At 41.4% G+C, this 22,593-nt stretch overlaps 2 protein-coding genes across 3 annotated transcripts in view; both read left to right on the top strand.

The window, feature by feature from the left end:
* Positions 1-2,556: 2,556 nt before the first annotated feature.
* On the top strand, positions 2,557-15,052 carry gins4 (GINS complex subunit 4 (Sld5 homolog)). Its single transcript, XM_061906720.1, has 8 exons — positions 2,557-2,844; positions 2,952-3,038; positions 8,995-9,108; positions 9,190-9,287; positions 13,910-13,998; positions 14,094-14,184; positions 14,271-14,375; positions 14,654-15,052. Exons 1-7 carry the CDS (start codon positions 2,752-2,754, stop codon positions 14,365-14,367), a joined length of 669 nt encoding a protein of 222 aa, XP_061762704.1. The 5' UTR covers positions 2,557-2,751; the 3' UTR covers positions 14,368-14,375; positions 14,654-15,052.
* Positions 15,053-17,868: 2,816 nt separating this feature from the next.
* Positions 17,869-22,593, top strand: part of ppp1r3c2b (protein phosphatase 1 regulatory subunit 3C2, duplicate b) — a 15,919-nt gene continuing 11,194 nt past the window's right edge. The window contains exons 1-3 of one of the 2 annotated variants that reach the window (XM_061906717.1): positions 20,722-21,075; positions 21,160-21,219; positions 21,337-22,593. The exon at positions 21,337-22,593 is cut by the window's right edge and continues 41 nt beyond it. In XM_061906717.1, the coding sequence (XP_061762701.1) occupies positions 21,200-21,219; positions 21,337-22,180 (864 nt within the window). In that variant the 5' untranslated portion in view covers positions 20,722-21,075; positions 21,160-21,199 and the 3' untranslated portion in view covers positions 22,181-22,593. Of the gene's footprint in view, positions 21,076-21,159; positions 21,220-21,336 lie in introns of both variants that reach the window. The other variant, XR_009807554.1, reaches the window with a different exon arrangement.

Raw genomic sequence — 22,593 nt, 5'->3', positions numbered from 1 at the left:
TGTATTGAATATGTATGTCGACTATGCTCATGTGATTTAATGTAGGTTATAATTGTGGAATTTGGAGAGCCACGTTTTTTTCTGAGAATGTAAAGTTCGAGAAGCACTGGTCTTGAGTATATAATATTTATAATGTAGAAAAAAATGTTTTTTTCATGTTCGAGGTATGAAAATATTAAAATTATACTTCTAATACGCCAAAATATATTTATTACAGACACGTGCAAACTAATTTACAGCAATAAATTGTACTTTGCTGAATGTTTGTTTCAGTTTCACCATTGTTTTTCCATCCATCCATCCATTTTCTACCGCTTGTCCCTTTTGGGGTCGCGGGGGGTGCTGGAGCCTATCTCAGCTGCTTTCTATACTACAATTAGCCTTTATTGGTAACTCAGAAGGAAAATCCTTGTTTTAATTTTTTTTTTTAAATGTTAAGCCCCAGGGAATCCAATCTTTTTTTCACTGAGGACCACATACTGAAAAATGAAATGCACTTTCAAGTTTTTCATTTTAAAAAACAATACAATATATAGATTTGTTCAAAGAAAAATACAGCCTTCCTTTTAAAAATGTATTGTCACATTATACCTGTTCCACTCTGTATGTGTTTTATCAGTCATAGTATCTTTAAAATATTCTGCAATATTTACAATGGACCACGAATGGTCCCGATGCCACACTTTGGAAATCCTTAGTTTTGTCATAAAGTAAGAGTTTGACTTTTTTCCCACAATATATTTTTTACAGAAAAAAAACCCGTAGCGCTAATTTATGTTTTGTCCAATATTTATTCATTTTAAAAATAACTACTTGTTTGTTCTTAATAAATCAACAATTAACTTTAAAAAAGTAATTTTCTACTTTGGAGCCGAAATAGAAACTCTTTTTGTGAGCCCAACTGTAGTAAACCATCTCTCCGTCAATAGTCAGAATGTCATAAACACTCGCCAACTACTAGGAGTAATATCATGTACTCCTCGAAGACCGGCCTCGAAAACAGCGACAGTGAGTGGATGGCCCAGGTGGGCTTTGTTATCTAATCACCTGTCGCCTTTATTAGCAGCAGCCAGTATGAGACACGTTGTTGGAGCTGGTGTGAGAAACAGAGAGAGTGAGAGAGACACAAAACTCAGACAAACATTTTGCTGGAAAGCAAAACACTCGTACTATTTATGAAAATAAAACAGTGTTATACCCTGAATTCCGGCTGTCCTGGCAGTGTGTGGTGGACCCACTGGAGGGCGACCTCCACAATTTGGCGCCCAACAAGCCGGATCATTGGAGAAGATGGAAGCCGACCCACTGGCAGCATTAATGGGTATTCTGGCGGCGGTGACGACGGCCAGTCAGCGACAGCTGGAGGCGATCCAAAAGCAGGTATGCCAGCTGCTGGCGGGGGAGGCGCAGCTAGCGGCGCTTAGCCTACCGGCGGCCTCCCACGTGCATTTCCCAAACCTGAGGAGGGCGGTGCTGGACCGGACTGGTTTCTCTGCCGAGGACCACCGACGCCGGTTCTGGGCGAGGCGTCTGGGGAAGGAGGAACGCTCGTTCGTGCTTGGACAGCAACTTCGGGACGTGGCGACACATTGGCTGCAGCCAAAAAAAGATGATAACCAGGTGATGGAGCGGCTGGACACGGAGCCGTTCCTTGGAGGCGGTCCCAGCGCGGACGGTGACCTGGGTCCGTTACCACCGGCCCCAAAACCTGGCCACAGCGGTGGCGCTCGCAGAGGTCCACCTGGGCCATTAGATCACCTGTCACTGTCTTTGAGGCCGGTCCTGGCGCACCCTGTTCCGTGGCAGGCCCGCAGGCCATGGCCCCCTCCACAGACACATTTAAAAAGTAATGCATAATATGATGTTTTTATTTGTTTTTTTGTTTTGTTCTCTGTCAAGTGTTTTCCCTTGTTTTCTTATTTATAAGTTATCTAATTTAATTTGTTTTTTAAGTAGTTTTTTTTAATATCTCGGATTATTGTCCGCAACGTGTTGTGAAATTATTTGTCTATACACATTTTGAAAAAATATAGAAGAATATGTTCATCTTCATGTTCATATTGGTGCCGTTCTGTATGAAGCTGTTTGTTTTGGATGTGAAGTTTTGTATGAAATTATTTTTGAAATAAAGTTCCGAGGGAAAAAAACAGCCAGAATTTCCATCACAGCTATTCAGATACTGACTTGAACACGGAAAAAATAATTTTCACTGTATTGTATACAATTACTTTGGGTGTTGTATAATATTTTACATCATACAATTATATTATAAATAAACTAACTACGATGGCAGCCAGCAGCGTCTTTAAAAAGTTGGCCAAAAAAACATGCCTTAGGTATAGTAAGCCCTAATTTGTGATACGCAGGAAAGATACGGGTAAATAATTTTCTTCACAAAGACACCAATTTTGATGTCAATAGCAAACATTGACATACAATATGAATTTAATATATTAAGATGATAAGGATACACACGTTTGAAATGTGTCAATTGTCGACGGACCAGAACAACCATTACTTTGCCTTGCAGTCATTATAAAGGGACAATGAGATGTCTGTCATCTCGCGAGAACTGCTGCAGTGGCGGGAATAAACAAGGGGCTGTACACAGTAGTCCGGTGTGCAAAAGTACCGAAAAGTGACACAAATTTCGGAACTCGCTTACTTCCATTTCAGGCTGAAATTCACCCGACTAACAATTAATGTACGCGTAGGACTTTATTTTTGTGACTCTTTCGCCAAAGTGAAGTCATGTCGGACTCCTTCGCTGACAACGACGTCAGCCAAGAAGAAAGTCAGGAGGACGACATGACTCCGGCCCAGCTCATCGCCAAGCTGGAGGACGTGAGTGACGTCAGCCTTTTGTCATAAAGATACAAATAATAAACCTAAAATGCAATGTAACATATTTGACTAAATGGCCACCATCGTAACGGTTGTGTCTGTCACAGGCTTGGCTCAATGAGAAGTTCTCACCAGAGCTGCTGGCAAACCAGTCCGAGGTGGTGGAGTGTGTCATGGAGCAGCTCACTCACATGGTACACTTATATACCTTACAGAGATGTATATTGTATACATACATGCGTACACAAATGTATTCATATATACAGAATAGGCCAAAAGTTTGGACACACCTTCTCATTCAATGTGTCGTCTTTATTTGCATTGTAGATTGTCACTGAAAGCATCAAAACTATGAATGAACACGTGGAGTTTTGTATTTAACAAAAAAAAGGTGAAATAACTGAAAACATGTTTTATATTCTGGTTTCTTCAAAATAGCCACCCTTTGCTCTGATGACTTTGCTCTTGGCATTCTCCCGATTAGCTTTAAAGGCCTACTGAAATGAGATTTTCTTATTTAAACGGGGATAGCAGGTCCATTCTATGTGTCATACTTAGGGGTGTAACGGTACACAAAAATTCCGGTTCGGTACGTACCTCGGTTTAGAGGTCACGGTTCGGTTAATTTTCGGTACAGTAAGAAAACAACAAAATATAAATTTTTTGGTTATTTATTTACCAAATTTGTAAACAATGGCATAACATACATATACCCACAGGGTCCATTGCCAGGTTTAATACATATATAACATCCATCCATTTCCTACCGCTTATTCCCTTTTGGGGTCGCGGGGGGCGCTGGCGCCTATCTCAGCTACAATCGGGCGGAAGGCGGGGTACACCCTGGACAAGTCACCACCTCATCGCAGGGCCAACACAGATAGACGGACAACATTCACACTCACATTCGCACACTAGGGCCAATTTAGTGTCGCCAATCAACCTATCCCCAGGTGCATGTCTTTGGAAGTGGGAGGAAGCCGGAGTACCCGGAGGGAACCCACGCATTCACGGGGAGAACATACAAACTCCACACAGAAAGATCCCGAGCCTGGATTTGAACCCAGGACTGCAGGAACTTCGTATTGTGAGGCAGATGCACTAACCCCTCTTCCACTGTGAAGCCCTTCATATATAACATATAGAATAAAAACTAAATAAGTTAAGGCTCAGAATGGTTTCTTAATAAAACTTTTCTACATATAAAGTGCTGTTTTTGATTGATTAATTGAGACTTTTATTAATAGATTGCACAGTACAGTACGTATTCCGTACAATTGACCACTAAATGCTAACACCCCAATAAGTTTTTCAACTTGTTTAAGTTGGGGTCCACGTTCATCAACACCGCCCGCTGTTTTTTTATAGACATGTTCCATAAATATGTTAAAGATTTATTTTTTTGTGAAGAAATGTTTAGAATGAAGTTCATGAATCCAGATGGATCTCTATTACAATCCTCAAAGAGGGCACTTTAAGTTGCTGATTACTTCTATTTGTATAAATCTTTATTTATAATTGAATCACTTGTTTATTTTTCAACAGGTTTTTAGCTATTTGTATATCTTTCTTTCCAAATAGTTCAAGAAAGACAACTACAAATTAGCAATATCTTTAAGTTGATGATTACTTGTATTTGTATAAATCTTTATTTATAATTGAATCACTTGTTTATTTTTCAACAGGTTTTTAGCTATTTGTATATCTTTTTTTCCAAATAGTTCAAGAAAGACCACCACAAATTAGCAATATTTTGCACTGTTATACAATTTAATAAATCAGAAACTGATGACATAGTGCTGTATTTTACTTCTTTACCTCTTTTTTTTCAACCAAAAATGCTTTGCTGTGATTAGGGGGTACTTGAATTAAAAAAATGTTCACGGGGGTACATCACTGAAAAAAGGTTGAGAACCACTGTGTTATGAGAGTAGCGTGTGTGTGTGTGTGTGTGTGTGTGTGTGTGTGTGTGTGTGTGTGTGTGTGTGTGTGTGTGTGTGGCCCTTTATTATGTGACGCATGTGACGTCAGTCAGTGTGTGAGGTGTTTTGTTGGATTGGCTGCGTGCAAGTCTTCAATAAATCCACGATTTGCAACTAATAGCTGGACTCTTCATTTACCCTGGAGTCCGGAGCTGTGGAGACCCACTGCCAGGTAGAGTGAAGGGTTGTGCGCGCAAGGGAGACACTATGGGAGCAGGAAAGGCGCAACACATGTTTGACGTGTTGTCAGAAGCAGCTGCTGAACAATCCTCCGTCCTTCATTGTTGTATCGCGCAGCCAAAGTGTTCCCAAACGGGAGATCTTAACGAGGCAGGAGGGTCTTCCAGCTCTGGTTTTAACATGTTGTCCTAGCCCGGTCGCTGCTAGCATGTACTTGTTCGGTACACCTCTGAACCGAACCGAAACCCCCGTACTGAAACGGTTCAATACAAATACACGTACCGTTACACCCCTAGTCATACTTGATAATTTCGCGATATTGCCATATTTTTGCTGAAAGGATTTAATACAGAACAACGACGATAAAGTTCTCAACTTTTGGTCGCTCATAAAAAAGCCTTGCCTTTACCGTAAGTAGCAGACGATGTGCGTGTGACGTCACTGGTTGTAGGGATCCTCACATTGTTTATAACAATAGCCTCCAGCAGCAAGAGCTATTCGGACCGAGAAGCGACGATTTCCCCATTAATTTGAGTGAGGATAAAAGATTCGTGGATGAGGAAAGTTAGAGTGAGGCACTAAAAAAAAAAAAAAGAAAGAAAAGGCGCCTGCTCCGGGTGGCAGCAGTGTGAGCGTTTCAGATGTAATTAGACACGTTTACTACTAAGCTAATTCTGGAAGATCCCTAATCTGCTAATTGCTTTTATAGTGTTTTAGTGAGATTGTAAAGTCATACCTGAAAGTCGGAGGGCTGCGGTGAACGCCAGTGTCTTTGAGATAAGCCGAGGAGCCAAGATCAAAGCTGCCTTTATGAGGTGCAGGATGAGGTCCCATAATCCACTGAATTCTCCGGTAAGAGCTGACTTAATATCACAATTTTCCCATCCAAAAACTTGCTGGTTGACGTAGAGAAACATGTTCGCTTGACCGCTCTGTGTTAAAGCTTCACAACAAACAAAGAAACACAGGCTGTGTTTCGGTGCTAAAGGCAGCTGCAATCCACCGCTTTCCACCAACATCATTATTCTTTATTATCTCCATTATTAATTGAACAAATTGCAAAAGATTCCGCAACACAGATGTCCAAATTACTGTGTAATTATTCAATGAAAAGAGACGACTTTTAGCTTTAAGTGGTGCTGGGCTAATATGTCCGCTACAACCGCTGACGTCACAAACACGCATCATCATTCCGCGATGTTTTCAACAAGTAACTCCGCAGGAAATTTAAAATTGTAATTTAGTAAACTAGACCGGCCGATTTGGCATGTGTTGCAATGTTAAGATTTCGTCATTGATATATAAACTATCAGACTGCGTGGTCGGTAATAGCGGGTTTCAGTAGGCTTTTAAACACACCTTACATTCATCCATTCTCTACCACTTTTGTCCCTTTCAAAGTCACGGGGGGTCGCTGAAGCCTATCTCAGCTGCACCCTGGACAAGTCGCCACCTCATCGCAGGGCCAACACAGATAGACAGACAACATTCACATTCACACACTAGGGCCAATTTAGTGTTGCCAATCAACCTATCCCCAGGTGCATGAACATATTTCTCTGAATGAACATGCAAACTCCGCACAGAAAGATCCTGAGCCAGGGGTTGAACACAGGACCTCCGTATTGTGAGGGAGACGCACTAACCCCTCCGTCACCGTGCAGCCCTCAAGCACACCTGTGAGGTGAAAACCATTTCAGGTGACTACCTCTCAAAGTGCATTGAGAGAATGCCAAGAGTGTGCGAAAAAGTAATCAGAGCAAAGGGTGGCTATTTTGAAGAAACTAGAATATAAAACAGGTATTCAGTTATTTCACCTTTTTTTTAAAGTACATAATTCCACGTGTTCATTCATAGTTTTGATGCCTTAAGTCAGTGGTCCCCAACCACCGGGCCACGGCCCAGTAAAGTGGCCCGATTAGTACCGGGCCGCAGAAGAATTTTTTATTCATTTTTATTCAAAAAAATTATTTATTTATTTTTTATTTTTTTATTAAATCAACATAAAAAACACAATATACACTTACAATTAGTGCACCAACCACAAAAACCTCCCTTTTTCATGACAAAAACGTCCCGTTTTCATGACAAAGACTATGACTATGAACAGAATACGGAATAAATGTCCAACTTTCTAAAACACCAAAATTGTGTGGGGGTTGAATAATTTTGATCACAACTGTACAATGTAAATAGTCATGAAAATAAAGAAAACACATTGAATGAGAAGGTGTGTCAAACTTTTGGCCTGTACTGTACATACATGCACACACATTCATACTGTACATGCATGCATACATACACATGTATAAACATACATACATACATAGTATTTTCTACAGCGTTGTCCACTTTAACTAATGAACATAATAGTTTGGGTTTGGAGCAAATTGTCCCACAAAAGGAAGCTGCAGTCATTAAATGTGTATCAAAAGTGTTTTCTGATGCATGTGTACATGGTACAATTTCATCACAACACTGTGCATTTACAGACTAATTACGGACCTTTGTAGAAGGAACACTTGGACGATTTTTCTGTTCTTTTATTACTCCCAAATTTTTATAGCATGGAATTTTGTTCCGAGAATTAGCCTAAAATGCTCATAATCCATCCATTTTCTATTGCTTGTCCCTCTGAGGCGCAGAGAGGCTGGAGCCTATTGTAGTGCACAATGTTGTCTTAAAATGTTATAATTCCAAAAACCCATACTGTTTTTACACTGCACACTAAAAGTAAACAATGTTATCATTATCAAATAATGGATGAATACCACTGATGTGTATGGTAATATGAAGCTGTACAGTCGTCCGTTGTTTACTTTGGTAAATGAATTTCTGCAAAGTAGGATTATTAATACATATATATTTTCATAGCAACAGCATAAAAAACTTTTAACAACCTTGTAAACACGTTTTATTAAAATACTTTGTAGAGGTGCACAAAAAAATTGACTCTGATCTAAATAGCGATTCTTATTCATTCCGATTCTAAATCGATTAAAAAATATACACTTTTTTTTATATATGAATACTTTTTTTAAATACATTTTTAGTAATATCCATACAACCAGAAGTGTTGTTTTTAACCTATAACATGTTTTGAGAAAGTGTCATTCTGTTATACGAAACAATACTTTGCGAAAATCGGATTGAATCAAGAATAGATTATGAATCAAACAGTCACCCTTAGGAATTGGAATCGGATCAAATCGTTGGGTGCCCAAAGAGTCACACCCCTAATAATTAGAGCTCTTTGTGTTGGCCCTGCATCAGGTTGCGACTTGTCCAGGGTGTACTTCACCTTCCACCCATGTGCAGCAGAGATAGGCTCAAGCACCCCCGCGACCCCGTAAGGGACAAGCGGTAGAAGATGGATGGATGAATGTGAAATAACACCATATAGTCACATTTACACTCCTTTCACCCCATATAGTAGCCTTGTGTATATACATTAAGAACCCAATACAGGCATAGAGTAGTTTACTTAAAAAACATGCGGTTACACTGTTAGACGTTATGTTTGTTTGAAGCATCATCTCGCTGGAAAGTATTTAGTGAAATTACCTGTGAGACATCGCCCTCAGTTGGATTCATAGCTGCAGCACACCTTTTCTCCCTGCAGATAGCATCATTGAACCATATTTATTATTATATTATTTAAAGAGAAATGCCCGTCCGCACATTTGGCTTTATTTTTGTTAGCATTCTGGATCTGATTCCTTTTTTTAGGGTTACCTAGATTAGTCACCCATTCTTTTAATTTGCAGGTGACAAATTTTAAAGCGTTGACACTATTTCGCTTGTTTCTTATCAAGCATGCAAATGGTAAGCAGAGACTGGTGAATGCCTGCACAGCGCAGCTGATTTCAGCAAACTCACAATTGATGCCTGGGGAAATAGTCAACCGATGTTACTTTTGATGCAAAATGAGTTTTTAGAATGACGACATCTCTTCTTCTGTTATTCCTCATCATTTTTCCTCCGCCAGGAAGAGAATCTGCTGAGGGTGAAGAAAGGTGACGCCAAAGCCAGCATCCATCGCATGGAGATCGACCGCATCCGCTTTGTGCTGTGCAGCTATTTACGCTCTCGTCTGCAGAAGGTCAGACAGGCCGTCATTAGAGCACCTGTCAGGTCTTTGGTCTGTTTGATTTCATGGCATTTTGTTTGTTTGTACGTGCAGATTGAAAAGTTCTTCCCTCATGTACTTGAAAAAGAGAAGTCTCGCAGCGATGGAGAACCATCACTGCTTTCGCCTGAGGAGTTTGCCTTTGCCAAAGAGTGAGTGGTAGACCCCCTAAAATACAGAATTCAAAGTTGAATGCCCCTAAAATGGTACAATTTTGATTTCACCCTAACGTTCAAGAAAAGTATGCCTTAAAGTCGGACATTTAACTGTAGGTCGATTTGTCCCCATGCATGACATCGCGGATGATGTTACCGTATTACGGTTCAGCATGTCATGTAAAAGCTCAATATAGCTACTAGGGGTGTGGGAAAAAATCGTTTCGAATATGTCGTGCAATTCAGAATCGATTCTCATTTTTTTTTAAATCGCTTTGAAAAAAAAAAAATATATATATTATTATTATTATTATTATTATTATATTTTTCATTTTTTATTTTTTTTATCAAACCAATAAACAGCAATACCATAACAATGCAATCCAATTCCAAAACCAAACCTGACTTGGCAACACTCAGAACTGCAATAAACAGATCAATTGAGAGGTGACACAAACACGACACAGAACAAACCAAAAGTAGTGAAACAAAAATTAATATTATCAACAATAGTATCAATATTAGTTATAACTTCATTAGACAATTATATAAAAAAAAAAAGAACAATAGTGGCTTACACTTGCGTCGCATCTTATAAGCTTGACAACACACTGTGTCCAATGTTTTCATAAAGATAAAATAAGTCATATTTTTGGTTCGTTTAATAGTTAAAACTAATTTTCATTATTGCAATCAGTTGATAATACATTGTCCTTTACAATTATAAAAGCTTTTAAAAAAAAATCTACTACTCTGCTAGCATGTCAGCAGACTGGGGTAGATCCTGCCTAAATCCTATATATTGAATGAATACAGAAGCGTTTTGAATCGTAAAAATATCGTTTTTGAATCGAGAATCGCGTTGAATCGAAAAAATCGATATATTATCGAATCGTGACCCCAAGAATCAATATTGAATTGAATTGTGGGACACCCAAAGATTCGCAGCCCTAATAGCTGTGAGCAGCTATGATAATTCTAAATGAAGAAAAATGGCATGCACACTGCAAAGTCACCTCTGTTTAGTCTCTGCACATTCACCACAGTGAGAGAATGTACTTTAAAAAAAAAAAGGTTGTCTTACACTTTGAGCCGCATGGACGCTGCTTCAAACAAGTCCTCCCATGGAAACAACTGTTAAATAGTCGGAGAGTACAATAAATATCTGGCAGATAGATAATTATCGGGTGGATCTGAAGAAATATGCATTTATACCAATAATTCTGATAACATAACAAACATGAACGTAAGGTCATTGTGTAAATTGTAAAGAAAAAGTCTAGTAACAGGCCAGATAAATAAAGGATATCTATTCATGCAAAGACAAACCTTCGGAGTTTTTGTTCATTATAGCGATGTTACAATGTGACAAAGTCATATCACGGTTATTGTGACCAAAATGATCACGATTATCATTATTGCGGTATCGAGAGTGCTCAAAAAGTATTCATACACTCACTGAAATATTTTCAAATACGGTAACTAAATTACGTAAGACACATAGAACACTCACTATTTGGCATGTTTTGCATTTCTTATGCTTTACTGAAAGTGTTTTAGTCTTAGTATTTTTTATTTTTTAATGGCTAAGCTTGTATTGTTTTAAATATTGGTTTGTAGTATTGCACTTTAAGATTTATTTAAATGAAAAGTGCATAACAAATTAAATCTATTATTATTATTTATTATTTCTGGCAGGCGTTGTGGCATCCTACTTAGTTCAGCAGTGCCTGAACGCACCGTAAAATACCTCTGTCTCGTATTTCTGAGTATGGAACGATCACTGTTCTAAGAGGGTACAATTTGTAGCTTCAATGTACAAAATTGAATATTATTTAGTTGTTCAGACAGCGATGTGTTTATAAAAGATTAGATTGGGCAATGTCATTTCTTAATGGGTAAAAACGTTCATGTCTCTTGTTTCCATGTTAGCATTTAAGCTAGCGAGCTGGCACCTGTCTATCTGTGAGTTTATCAAAGTGCTGTTATCAATCACGGTTTTTCAATCATTTTAATTTTAAATAGTAATACTCAGCGTTGGGAGTTTTATTATTAATACTGTTTATTGTTACCTCTCTAATTCTGAACATTCTATATTTTTTTTCATTACTTGATGCCTCCCCTCATCTCCTCCTCCATATTTTTTCATTTTTTTATATTTTTTTTCCCAGTGCCATACAAAAATAGCCACATTCCGAAAGTGGCTTGCGTGTTATTTTGTAGTGTGAAACATGTATATTAAATACAACAATATAGCGTTATTTAGTGTTGTACTGATGTAAAATGGTCCTTCAATGTGCTATTACATTTATGCACTCTCCTGATTCATACGCATGCACAGATGCAGTGGGGCCGGTTTTTTAATTATTAATATTGGCAATGATCAGACTCATTTAATTGTGACAGCCAAAATCGGGATTCTAGTTAAAATTGTATTAATTGTGTAGCTCTACCCCAAAGTATACACTTTTATTGATGGTTCTAAATAAAGAGAGAAGACAGCCCTTCCCCCATGATACCTGTCAGACTCTCAATGTATCATACAATATGTAGTATAGCCTTTGCATTATACAAGTAATTCATCCATCCATTTTTTCTACCGCTTGTCCCTCTCGTGGTCGTGGGGAGTGCTGGAGCTTTTCCCAGCTATTTTTAGGCAGAAGGCGGGGTACACCCTGGACATGTCACCATCTCATCTCAGGGCCATATGAGCCCAAAATTAACATGACCTTTATAAGGGAGCCATCTGCTGTACAAAGAGAGGGTTACTGACTAAAGATAGACGGATATGTTGTTTTTCAGGGCCGATACCTACAGGACTGCCGTAGAAAATTTGATCGTTGTGATAAAGTCCTTTATTTTCTGTAATGCAACTAAAAACATAAAAATGTCAAACATTCTGGATTCATTACACATCAACTGAAATATTGCAAGCCATTTTTTATTTTAATATTGCCGATTATGGCATACAGCTTAAGAAAGCTCAAAAATCCTATCTCAAAAAATTAGACTATTTCCTCAGACCAAGTAGAAAAAAAGATTTATAACAGCAAAACACAATATAACATTTGAAAATGTCAAATAATGCACTCAGTACTTGGTTGGGAATTCTTTTGCACAGATTACTGCATCAATGCAGCGTGGCATTGAGGCAATCAGCCTGTGGTATTGCTGAGACGTTATGGATGTCCAGGATGCTTCAATAGCGGCCTTTGGCTCATTTGCATTATTGGGTCTGGTGTCTTTCAGCTTCTTCTTCACAATACCCCACTAATTCTCAATGGGGTTCAGGTCAGGGGAGTTGGTAGGCCAATCGAGGACAGTAATGCCATGGTCAGTACACCAGTTACTGGTGGTTTTGGCAGATAATGCTGGAAAATAAAATCATCATCTCCATAGAGCCCGAGCATGCCGATGTGGAAAGAGTTTTTCCATGTTCGCTCTCACAATAACAATGTCGCTACAGCTTGGTTATTACACAGGTTACGGAATGTAAATACAGTATTGTTGGCGGTTTTTGGATGCATGTTTATAGTGATTTAAAGGCAGAATGGATTGCTTCAACAGCATTGCCTGCCACCAAGAACGAGCCGATTATTACAAATTACAATGCAAAAAAAAAAGCTTTTGTCTTCTTGTCTCTCATAAGGATTGTAAACAATAGGCACAATTAAAAAAAAAAAAAAAGTGCAGTTCCCCTTTTAAGAATGAATAGCTTGTCAGTAAACAGCTTGACAGTGCTTTAAGTTGGGGTTTTTTAACATTATTTTTGAGGAAATGTCAAACCAGTAGCAGCATAATGTTTATTGTGGTTCTAATGTTGTGGTTAATTTAGCACCAACAAACATCAGGACATTTTACAAACATCTTTATTAGGTTTGTCTAAGGAAAATTGCAAACATTTACATAAAATCTGTTTTAGGCTGCTTCATGTAGTGTATGGATGAAACATGTTTTAAGCTGGTTTACATAATTTCTTCCTGGATATTACAGAAAGTATTAGAATGCACAAAGTTAAGATTTTTGGCAGGGATATATTTTCAGTCATCTTAATGTGCAACCGTCTCAGTGGCATTGTTTTTGATGGAACCACAGAACACTACACTCACAGTGCTCCTTTGATGAGCCCACACTCCGGAGTGTTGCGGGCAGAGGCTTGAGCATTGCAGTAGCAAAACGGAAGCAGTAAAACGCAGGAAAAAAAGGACATAACTGGATTTCTCAAAAAAAAATGGAAGTAATGAAAGATATGCAAAAGAGATTTCCGATCGACCAATCACCGGGCGAAGCACCACTGCTGCCCACTGCTCCCCTCACCTCTCAGGGGGTGATCAAGGGTGATTGGTCAGATGCAGAGAATAATTTCGCCACACCTAGTGTGTGTGTGACAATCATTGGTACTTTTTATCGACCGGGCCTATTATCTATTTGGTTCTTACTCTGTTAACTTATTTCCGCAAAACATTGTCTGTACAGTAAAATAGATTTTTTTATGGTGATAGTTGGACATATTTTAAAACTACAACTTGAATCTGAATTTAAGTTAAACCAGTATCCCATAATTTAAATGTGCCGTCGTACTTTACATTGCTGTTTATGTCACCTGTCTGTGTGTTCAGATATGCTGCAAATACAGAAAGCCACATGAAGTCAGTGGCACTAACCCACATGCCCCCCGTCTTGCAGACTCTTGACATGCTTAAAGCAGGTACAATCCCTAAACCTGGTCTAGTTTTAGCTCACATGCCTTTGCAGACTCTCGTTAATACAATAATGTAAATCTTAATTCTGTTGACGACTCAGTACCTGCACCCTGCATGGACTCTTTTGTGTTCCTGCGGGTAAGGGAGAGACAAGAGAATATCTTAGTGGAGCCCGAAACAGACGATCAAAGGTAAACTTCACTCTTCTAAGGCTCTCTCTGAATGTGATTCCTTTTTTTTTTTTAGTCACTGATGATCTTGTACTCTCTTCTCCCAGAGAGTACGCAGTGGATCTTGAAGAGGGCTCTCAGCATCTCATGCGCTATCGAACCATCGCGCCACTGATTTCAAGTGGAGCTGCACAGTTGATTTAAGTGCTAAGGTAAGGCTAAGCTCTAACTCCATGCTGCCCCTCAAGCTCGTGCACACACTCCCAATTCTTCCCCTGCAGATCTTATATAAGCCACTGCTTTGTAGTGACATCTGGGTTTATTTTTAGCTCTTCATTTCTTTCGTTTTGCTTTGTTTCTTGGCAACAGTTCATGAAAGAGATTTCATGTTATAAGCTACATTATGTTCAAAGGTGGTCCTGCAGTTTCAAATGAACATGACATTTTGCCTACATAATGCAACTAATACATAGTGTGTTTTGCATTGCAGGTGCGTCAGGTCCATGGCGCCATGGCCTCTAAGAGGCACAATATGGACTATTAAATCTTCCTGGACACAAGCAATGCAAATGTCTTACTGATGATTAGATTTTTTTGCGCTGCACTGAAGTAATTCAAAGGTGACATGCAAACATTCTCTAGTCATTGTAGTCTTGTGGTTATGAGTGCACATTACAGTAAGAGATAAACTGTTTCTTTACACTGCAGGCTTTAAATTATATAATCAATTGCTGGTGTGGCTGAAGCTATCGATTACTTTAGTAATTCAATAATTTATTGATTATTTTGTCCCATAAGTTGAGTAATCGGATAAAAGACTTCATAGTCTAAATGTGGATTTTAGAGAAACTTTTTTTTTTTTTTAAATAAACAACACTTTTCCATCCTGTTTTTAAGTCATCAACATTGAAATATCACTTTGTGGAAAAAAAAAAGCTATCCGCTGATCACCGCACCCACACACCATCACTCTACGGCAGTGGTTCTCAACGTTTTTTCAGTCATGTACCCCCTGTGAACATTTTTTTTATTTCAAGTACCCCCAAATCAGAGCAAAGCCTTTTTGGTTGAAAAAAAAGAGATAAAGTAAAATTGAGCACTATGTCATCCGTTTCTGATTTATAAAATTGTATAACAGTGCAAAATATTGCTCATTTGTGGTGGTCTTTCTTGAATTAATTGGAAAAAGAGATATAAAAATAACTAAAAATTGTTGAAAAATAAACAAGGGATTCAATTATAAATACATATTTCTAGACATAGAAGTAATCATCAACTTAAAGTGCCCTCTTTTGGGATTGTAATAGAGATCCATTTGGATTCATTAATTTAATTCTAAACATTTCTTCACAAAAAAAGAAATCTTCAACATCAATATTTATGGAACACGTGCACAAAAAATGTGGCTGTCAACACTGAATATTGCATTGTTACATTTATTTTCACAGTTTATGAACTTACATTCATATTTTGTTGAAGTATTATTAAATAAATATATTTGTAAAGGATTTTTGAATTGTGGCTATTTTTAGAATATTTAAAAAAAATCTGACGTACCCCTTGGCATACTTTCAAGTACCCCCAGGGGTACGCATACCCCCAGGGGTACGCATACCCCCATTTGAAAACCACTGCTCTAAGGTGATCCTAGGAGCTATGTTGTCCGGGGGCATAAAGCCTCCCTGGTAGAGTCTCCCAAGGCAAACAGGTTCTAGGTGAGGGATCAGACAAAGAGCAGCTCTTTATGAAGAAGAAAAATCATGGACCCAGATTTCCCTCGCCCGGACGCGGGTCACCGGGGCCCCCCTCTGGAGCCAGGCCCGGAGGTGGGGCACGATGGCGAGCGCCTGGTGGCCGGGCCTGTTCCCATGGGGCCCGGCCGGGCACAGCCCGAAGAGGCAAAGTGGGTCACCCCTCCAATGGGCTCACCACCCATAGCAGGGGCCATAGAGGTCGGGTGCAATGTGAGCTGGGCGACAGCCGAAGGCAGGGCACTTGGCGGTCCGATCCTCGGCTACAGAAGCTAGCTCTTGGGACGTGGAACGTCACGTCACTGGGGGGGAAAGAGCCTGAGCTAGTGCGCGAAGTCGAGAAATTCCGGCTGGATATAGTCGGACTCACTTCGACGCACAGCAAGGGCTCTGGAACCACTTCTCTCGAGAGGGACTGGACCCTCTTCCACTCTGGCGTTGCCGGCAGTGAGAGGCGACGGGCTGGGGTGGCAATTCTTGTTTCTCCCCGGCTCAAAGCCTGTACGTTGGAGTTCAACCCGGTGGACGAAAGGGTAGCCTCCCTCCGCCTTCGGGTGGGGGGACGGGTCCTGACTGTTGTTTGTGCTTATGCACCAAACAGCAGTTCAGAATACCCACCCTTTTTGGGAACACTCAAGGGAGTACTGGAAAGTGCTCCCCCGGGTGATTCCCTTGTCCTACTGGGAGACTTCAACGCTCACGTTGGCAACGACAGTGAAACCTGGAGAGGCGTGATTGGGAAGAATGGCTGCCCGGATCTGAACCCGAGTGGTGTTTTGTTATTGGACTTTTGTGCTCGTCACGGATTGTCCATAACAAACACCATGTTCAAACATAAGGGTGTCCATATGTGCACTTGGCACCAGGACACCCTAGGCCGCAGTTCCATGATCGACTTTGTAGTTATGTCATCGGATTTGCGGCCTCATGTTTTGGACACTCGGGTGAAGAGAGGGGCGGAGCTTTCTACCGATCACCACCTGGTGGTGAGTTGGCTGCGATGGTGGGGGAGGATGCCGGACAGACCTGGGAGGCCCAAACGCATTGTGAGGGTCTGCTGGGAACGTCTGGCAGAGTCTCCTGTCAGACAAAGTTTCAATTCCCACCTCCGGAAGAACTTTGAACATGTCACGAGGGAGGTGCTGGACATTGAGTCCGAGTGGACCATGTTCCGCACCTCTATTGTCGAGGCGGCAGATCGGAGCTGTGGCCGCAAGGTAGTTGGTGCCTGTCGGGGCGGCAATCCTAAAACCCCTTGGTGGACACCAGCGGTGAGGGATGCTGTCAAGCTGAAGAAGGAGTCCTATCGGGTCCTTTTGGCTCATAGGACTCCGGAGGCAGTGGACAGGTACCGACAGGCCAAGCGGTGTGCAGCTTCAGCGGTCGCGGAGGCAAAAACTCGGACATGGGAGGAGTTCGGGGAAGCCATGGAAAACGACTTCCGGACGGCTTCGAAGCGATTCTGGACCACCATACGCCGCCTCAGGAAGGGGAAGCAGTGCACTATCAACACCGTGTATGGTGCGGATGGTGTTCTGCTGACCTCAACTGCGGATGTTGTGGATAGGTGGAAGGAATACTTCGAAGACCTCCTCAATCCCACCAACACGTCTTCCTATGAGGAAGCAGTGCCTGGGGAATCTGTGGTGGACTCTCCTATTTCTGGGGCTGAGGTCGCTAAGGTAGTTAAAAAGCTCCTCGGTGGCAAGGCCCCAGGGGTGGACGAGACCCGCCCGGAGTTCCTTAAGGCTCTGGATGCTGTGGGGCTGTCTTGGTTGACAAGACTTTGCAGCATCGCGTGGACATCGGGGGCGGTACCTCTGGATTGGCAGACCGGGGTGGTGGTTCCTCTCTTTAAGAAGGGGGACCGGAGGGTGTGTTCCAACTATCGTGGGATCACACTCCTCAGCCTTCCCGGTAAGGTTTATTCAGGTGTACTGGAGAGGAGGCTACGTCGGATAGTCGAACCTCGGATTCAGGAGGAACAGTGTGGTTTTCGTCCTGGTCGTGGAACTGTGGACCAGCTCTATACTCTCGGCAGGGTTCTTGAGGGTGCATGGGAGTTTGCCCAACCAGTCTACATGTGCTTTGTGGACTTGGAGAAGGCATTCGACCGTGTCCCTCGGGAAGTCCTGTGGGGAGTGCTCAGAGAGTATGGGGTATCGGACTGTCTTATTGTGGCGGTCCGTTCCCTGTGCTCAGTGCCAGAGCTTGGTCCGCATTGCCGGCAGTAAGTCGAACACATTTCCAGTGAGGGTTGGACTCCGCCAAGGCTGTCCTTTGTCACCGATTCTGTTCATAACTTTCATGGACAGAATTTCAAGGCGCAGTCAAGGCATTGAGGGGTTCCGGTTTGGTAACCGCAGGATTAGGTCTCTGCTTTTTGCAGATGATGTGGTCCTGATGGCTTCATCTGACCGGGATCTTCAGCTCTCGCTGGATCGGTTCGCAGCTGAGTGTGAAGCGACCGGAATGAGAATCAGCACCTCCAAGTCCGAGTCCATGGTTCTCGCCCGGAAAAGGGTGAAATGCCATCTACGGGTTGGGGAAGAGACCCTGCCCCAAGTGGAGGAGTTCAAATACCTAGGAGTCTTGTTCACGAGTGAGGGAAGAGTGGATCGTGAGATCGACAGGCGGATCGGTGCGGCATCTTCAGTAATGCGGACGTTGTACCGATCTGTTGTGGTGAAGAAGGAGCTGAGCCGGAAGGCAAAGCTCTCAATTTACCGGTCGATCTACGTTCCCATCCTCACCTATGGTCATGAGCTTTGGGTCATGACCGAAAGGATAAGATCACGGGTACAAGCGGCCGAAATGAGTTTCCTCCGCCGTGTGGCGGGGCTCTCCCTTAGAGATAGGGTGAGAAGCTCTGCCATCCGGGAGGAACTCAAAGTAAAGCCGCTGCTCCTCCACATGGAGAGGAGCCAGATGAGGTGGTTCGGGCATCTGGTCAGGATGCCACCCGAACGCCTCCCTAGGGAGGTGTTTAGGGCACGTTCAACCGGTAGGAGGCCACGGGGAAGACCCAGGACATGTTGGGAAGACTATGCCTCCCGGCTGGCCTGGGAACGCCTCGGGATCCCCCGGGAAGAGCTAGACGAAGTGGCTGGAGAGAGGGAAGTCTGGGTTTCCCTGCGTAGGCTGTTGCCCCCGCGACCCGACCTCGGATAAGCGGAAGATGATGGATGTATGCTCTAAGGTGCACTTTGATGCAGTGGCCACACAGAAACTATGTTTGTGTATTTAAAATTTGGGCCCTCAAAGTGGTGCGTATGTCATCGTTTTATATTAGTTACACTAATTAAATGATTAATCCAACCAACAAAATATGAATTTAAGCTTTTTTTCCTCATCAAATTGTTGTAACTTGCAGCAAAACAATGCTTGAACACGTGCAACAAACAGGGTGCACTATATATTGCACTATATATTTTGCCATAATTATAAAAAGGTTGTGAAAGGTGGATTGGGGCATACTTAGTAGAAGTAATGGAATGTCTGCAGTAGTTTTCGTAACAAATTGTACTAAATTCAAATGCTATTAGGCCCTATCTTTTCTGATCTGTCTCTCACTTAATGTGCGTTTCATGTCCGCCCTTCAAACTGCGTTGTCTTTCCTGAGACATAATTGTGCTAATAGCGCTGTTATGTAATTTTCAGCAGTGTTCATTGTGTGCCCTCACTCAAATTACCAAGTAATTAGACCTAATGTAGCATCATGGAGCACTGATTGAAGAGCGCTAACAGGCATTCTCTTCCCGATGAAGCGATGCAATAATATTGTTACAGAATTGTTCACGCCGCATGATAAGGTTTTTGAGTGGAATGCAATAAATGTTGAAAATAGATTTTTAACATGGATGATTGTGATCATGTCCTCTATATTTTCAATACATTTAGAGCTTTTTCAGTAGATTTGGAATTTTACAGTAATTAATGTCATTTGTTTGTTTGGTTCAAACATCTCAGTATGTGTCAGGTTTCTTGTGCACACTTTCACCTAGCGACACGTTAGATGCCTGACACGCTGACAGTGGCCTGTAGTCCTTCCCTGCGTCACACATGCTGGCACTCTGACACAGTGATCCCTTCAGGACACGTGCCAGCCTGCAGAGCTCATGCATGACCTGCTCTGACCGCATTTGGGGCGGGTGAGGCGGATATTTCATTTAAATCTTGATTTAAGTCACAAGCAAATGTTACTAGAGATGTGACATTCGTGATTGAGTCAAATCTTCTAAATTACTTTTTTGAATGAATAATGAGAACCGATTTGCATTCATTTTTCTGGTTAATTGTTTGTCCTTTGGATTTGTAAAGTAGTTGAGGTGTATGCACTGGGTAGCTTAGTACAATCTTGAATGCACCTTTTTTCCTACCGGTAATCTTGATTTTATTCCTATTTTTATGTTTTATGTACAATAGGGACTGCAGATGGAAATTAGCTATTTAACTATAATCTGGTACAGAACATATCTGTCTTTTAACTTAATGTTTCTGTGCATTGTCCCTTTAAATAAAGACTAAACTACTAATAAGACATTTTTTTGCTATTTATTATTTGCTTATTTTATCTGTACTGGTGAGGGAAAATTCAAAATAGTGATCTCATTGTCAATACATACGGGATGGGATATGGCACCAACCTATGAAATGTTTACAATAAAGACGCAAACCAAATTCTTTAAATATTAGTGTTTTAGAATAATTTCCATCAATGGAGCTACATTAGTGGAATGTGTAAATTTGAATTATTCTGACCCAAATCTTTTTTTACAACTGATTCATTCTTTGATAAAAACAAGTAATTTCTGTAAAAAAAATTAAAAAAACTATTTGAAAAGTAAAATTCCTTAAGATCTGGCTACTTTCAAATTAAATTAAATTAAAATAAATACCTGATGAGTAAAATATATTTTTAAAAAAAAGGTCAATAAATTATTAAAGAAGGACTAAAGGTTACAATTATCATTTGAATGTAAATGATCTGATATCTGCATCACACAGAGTTGTAAAAAAAGTGTTAGAATATTTAACTGGTCACAAGAATAAAGGGGGCGGACAACATGATAACTTTGAATATAAATAGAACGACGTGCAAGAATACACTGTGGGTGAAAGGCTCGACGTGGTTCTCGCAGGACTACTATCTGCTTTCAATGTAAGTCATGTCTAATTGTTTACAATGTTCAGTTTTATTCTGCAACATTATACATGTACTGTGTAACGTGTTTTTCTTCTTAAGATAATAAAGTGTGTCCCTAAATCTGCACCAGATCATCAGTATGGAGACATCCAGCACAACGTAAGAACTGCGGAAATGTGCATGCATAAACTGTAATTCTTAGCATGTTCCTTCTCTCGAAGCATACATTATTGGTCTCGGAACAAGTTGAAGTCACTTTTTGTTGTTTCTTGTTAGTGTCCTGCCTGTCTTTGGCCTGGGCTCCATGGCACAGTCAGCTGGACTAGTGGAGATTGCTGTCAGGCTGTGTTTAAACCAACGTAAACAACTCTGTCCTCACGTTTGGGTGCCCATCCTGAAGCCTTTGCGGTCCTGCATCCGCCCCGCATTTTCAAAACACGTATCCTCTGACATCCTACAAGACTTCTCCACTCGGCTGCTCTCATGTTCCCTTGAGGACTCTGATGATGAGGATATATTGGCCCCAGTCAAGAACAAGCGCGTGGTTTTCGCCGACTCCAAAGGATGGTCCTTGGCAGAAGTTCGAGTCTTTTCTAATGAGGAGGAGCACGCCGACCTGGACCCGCTGCCATCCCTGCAGGGCTTGTGGAGCATGACGGAGGATGGTTACAGCTGTACAGTCAGCACCTGCTGCCCAGGAACACAGCTCACACTCGGCTTCCCACAGCCCTCTGCTAATTTCCAGGCCTTCCGTGCCAAGCTCGCTGAGAGCATGGTCACGCTGGAGAACTGCACGGTCACCGAGCAAGCCCTCAGAGGCACCGTCCGAGTCCGAAACGTCAGCTTTCAAAAAGATGTGCGTGTGCGCATCACTTTTGACTCATGGCAAAGCTACAGAGATGTGCCCTGCACATACCTGCAGCAGCGCTTCGGAGGGCCGCAAACAGACATCTTCGAGTTTGACATCGCCGTACCTAAAGTGCTCGATGCAAAGAGGAAGATAGAATTCTGCTTAAGCTATTCGCCAGGAGAACGGGGTGACACCTTTTGGGACAACAACAATGGACAGAACTACACAATCGATGTGTGCGTGAAGTCACATCTTTGTCACAACAGATAAAAAGGTGTAAGAATTGGTTACTTTTCACACATTATAAAGTAGTTTTATTTTATGTGTTGTTTCACTGTGACTCTTTTGTGTTATTTGATTTAGTAAATGACAATTAGTGTCCGGGACTCTTGCTGCTGTCTTGGATCCGCTTTGAACTGAACTCTCGTGGCTGTGTTGGATCCACTATGGATTGAACTTTCACAGTATCATGTTAGACCCACTCGACATCCATTGCTTTCGGTCCCCTAGAGCGGGGGCGTTGCCCACATATGTGGTCCTCTCCAAGGTTCTCATAGTCATCATTGTCACCGACGTCCCACTGGGTGTGAGTTCTCTTGCCCACTGCGTGTGAGTTTTCCTTGCCCTTATGTGGGTTCTTCCGAGGATGTTGTAGTGGTTTGTGCAGCCCTTTGAGACACTTG

Source organism: Nerophis ophidion, linkage group LG07, assembly GCF_033978795.1.
Source record: "Nerophis ophidion isolate RoL-2023_Sa linkage group LG07, RoL_Noph_v1.0, whole genome shotgun sequence".
Classification (NCBI taxonomy): Eukaryota; Metazoa; Chordata; class Actinopteri; order Syngnathiformes; family Syngnathidae; genus Nerophis; species Nerophis ophidion.
The sequence above is the reverse complement of the archived record's forward strand: the minus strand, read 5'-3'. Positions and strand labels throughout refer to the sequence as shown.

Bases quoted from the DNA above. Each gene is read 5' to 3' on its own strand.
- gins4 (XM_061906720.1), top strand. From the start codon at position 2,752: ATGTCGGACTCCTTCGCTGACAACGACGTCAGCCAAGAAGAAAGTCAG. The intron at 9,109-9,189 runs GTCAGACAGGCC...TTGTACGTGCAG, and splicing joins TACGCTCTCGTCTGCAGAAG to ATTGAAAAGTTCTTCCCTCA. The intron at 13,999-14,093 runs GTACAATCCCTA...TTGACGACTCAG, and splicing joins TCTTGACATGCTTAAAGCAG to TACCTGCACCCTGCATGGAC.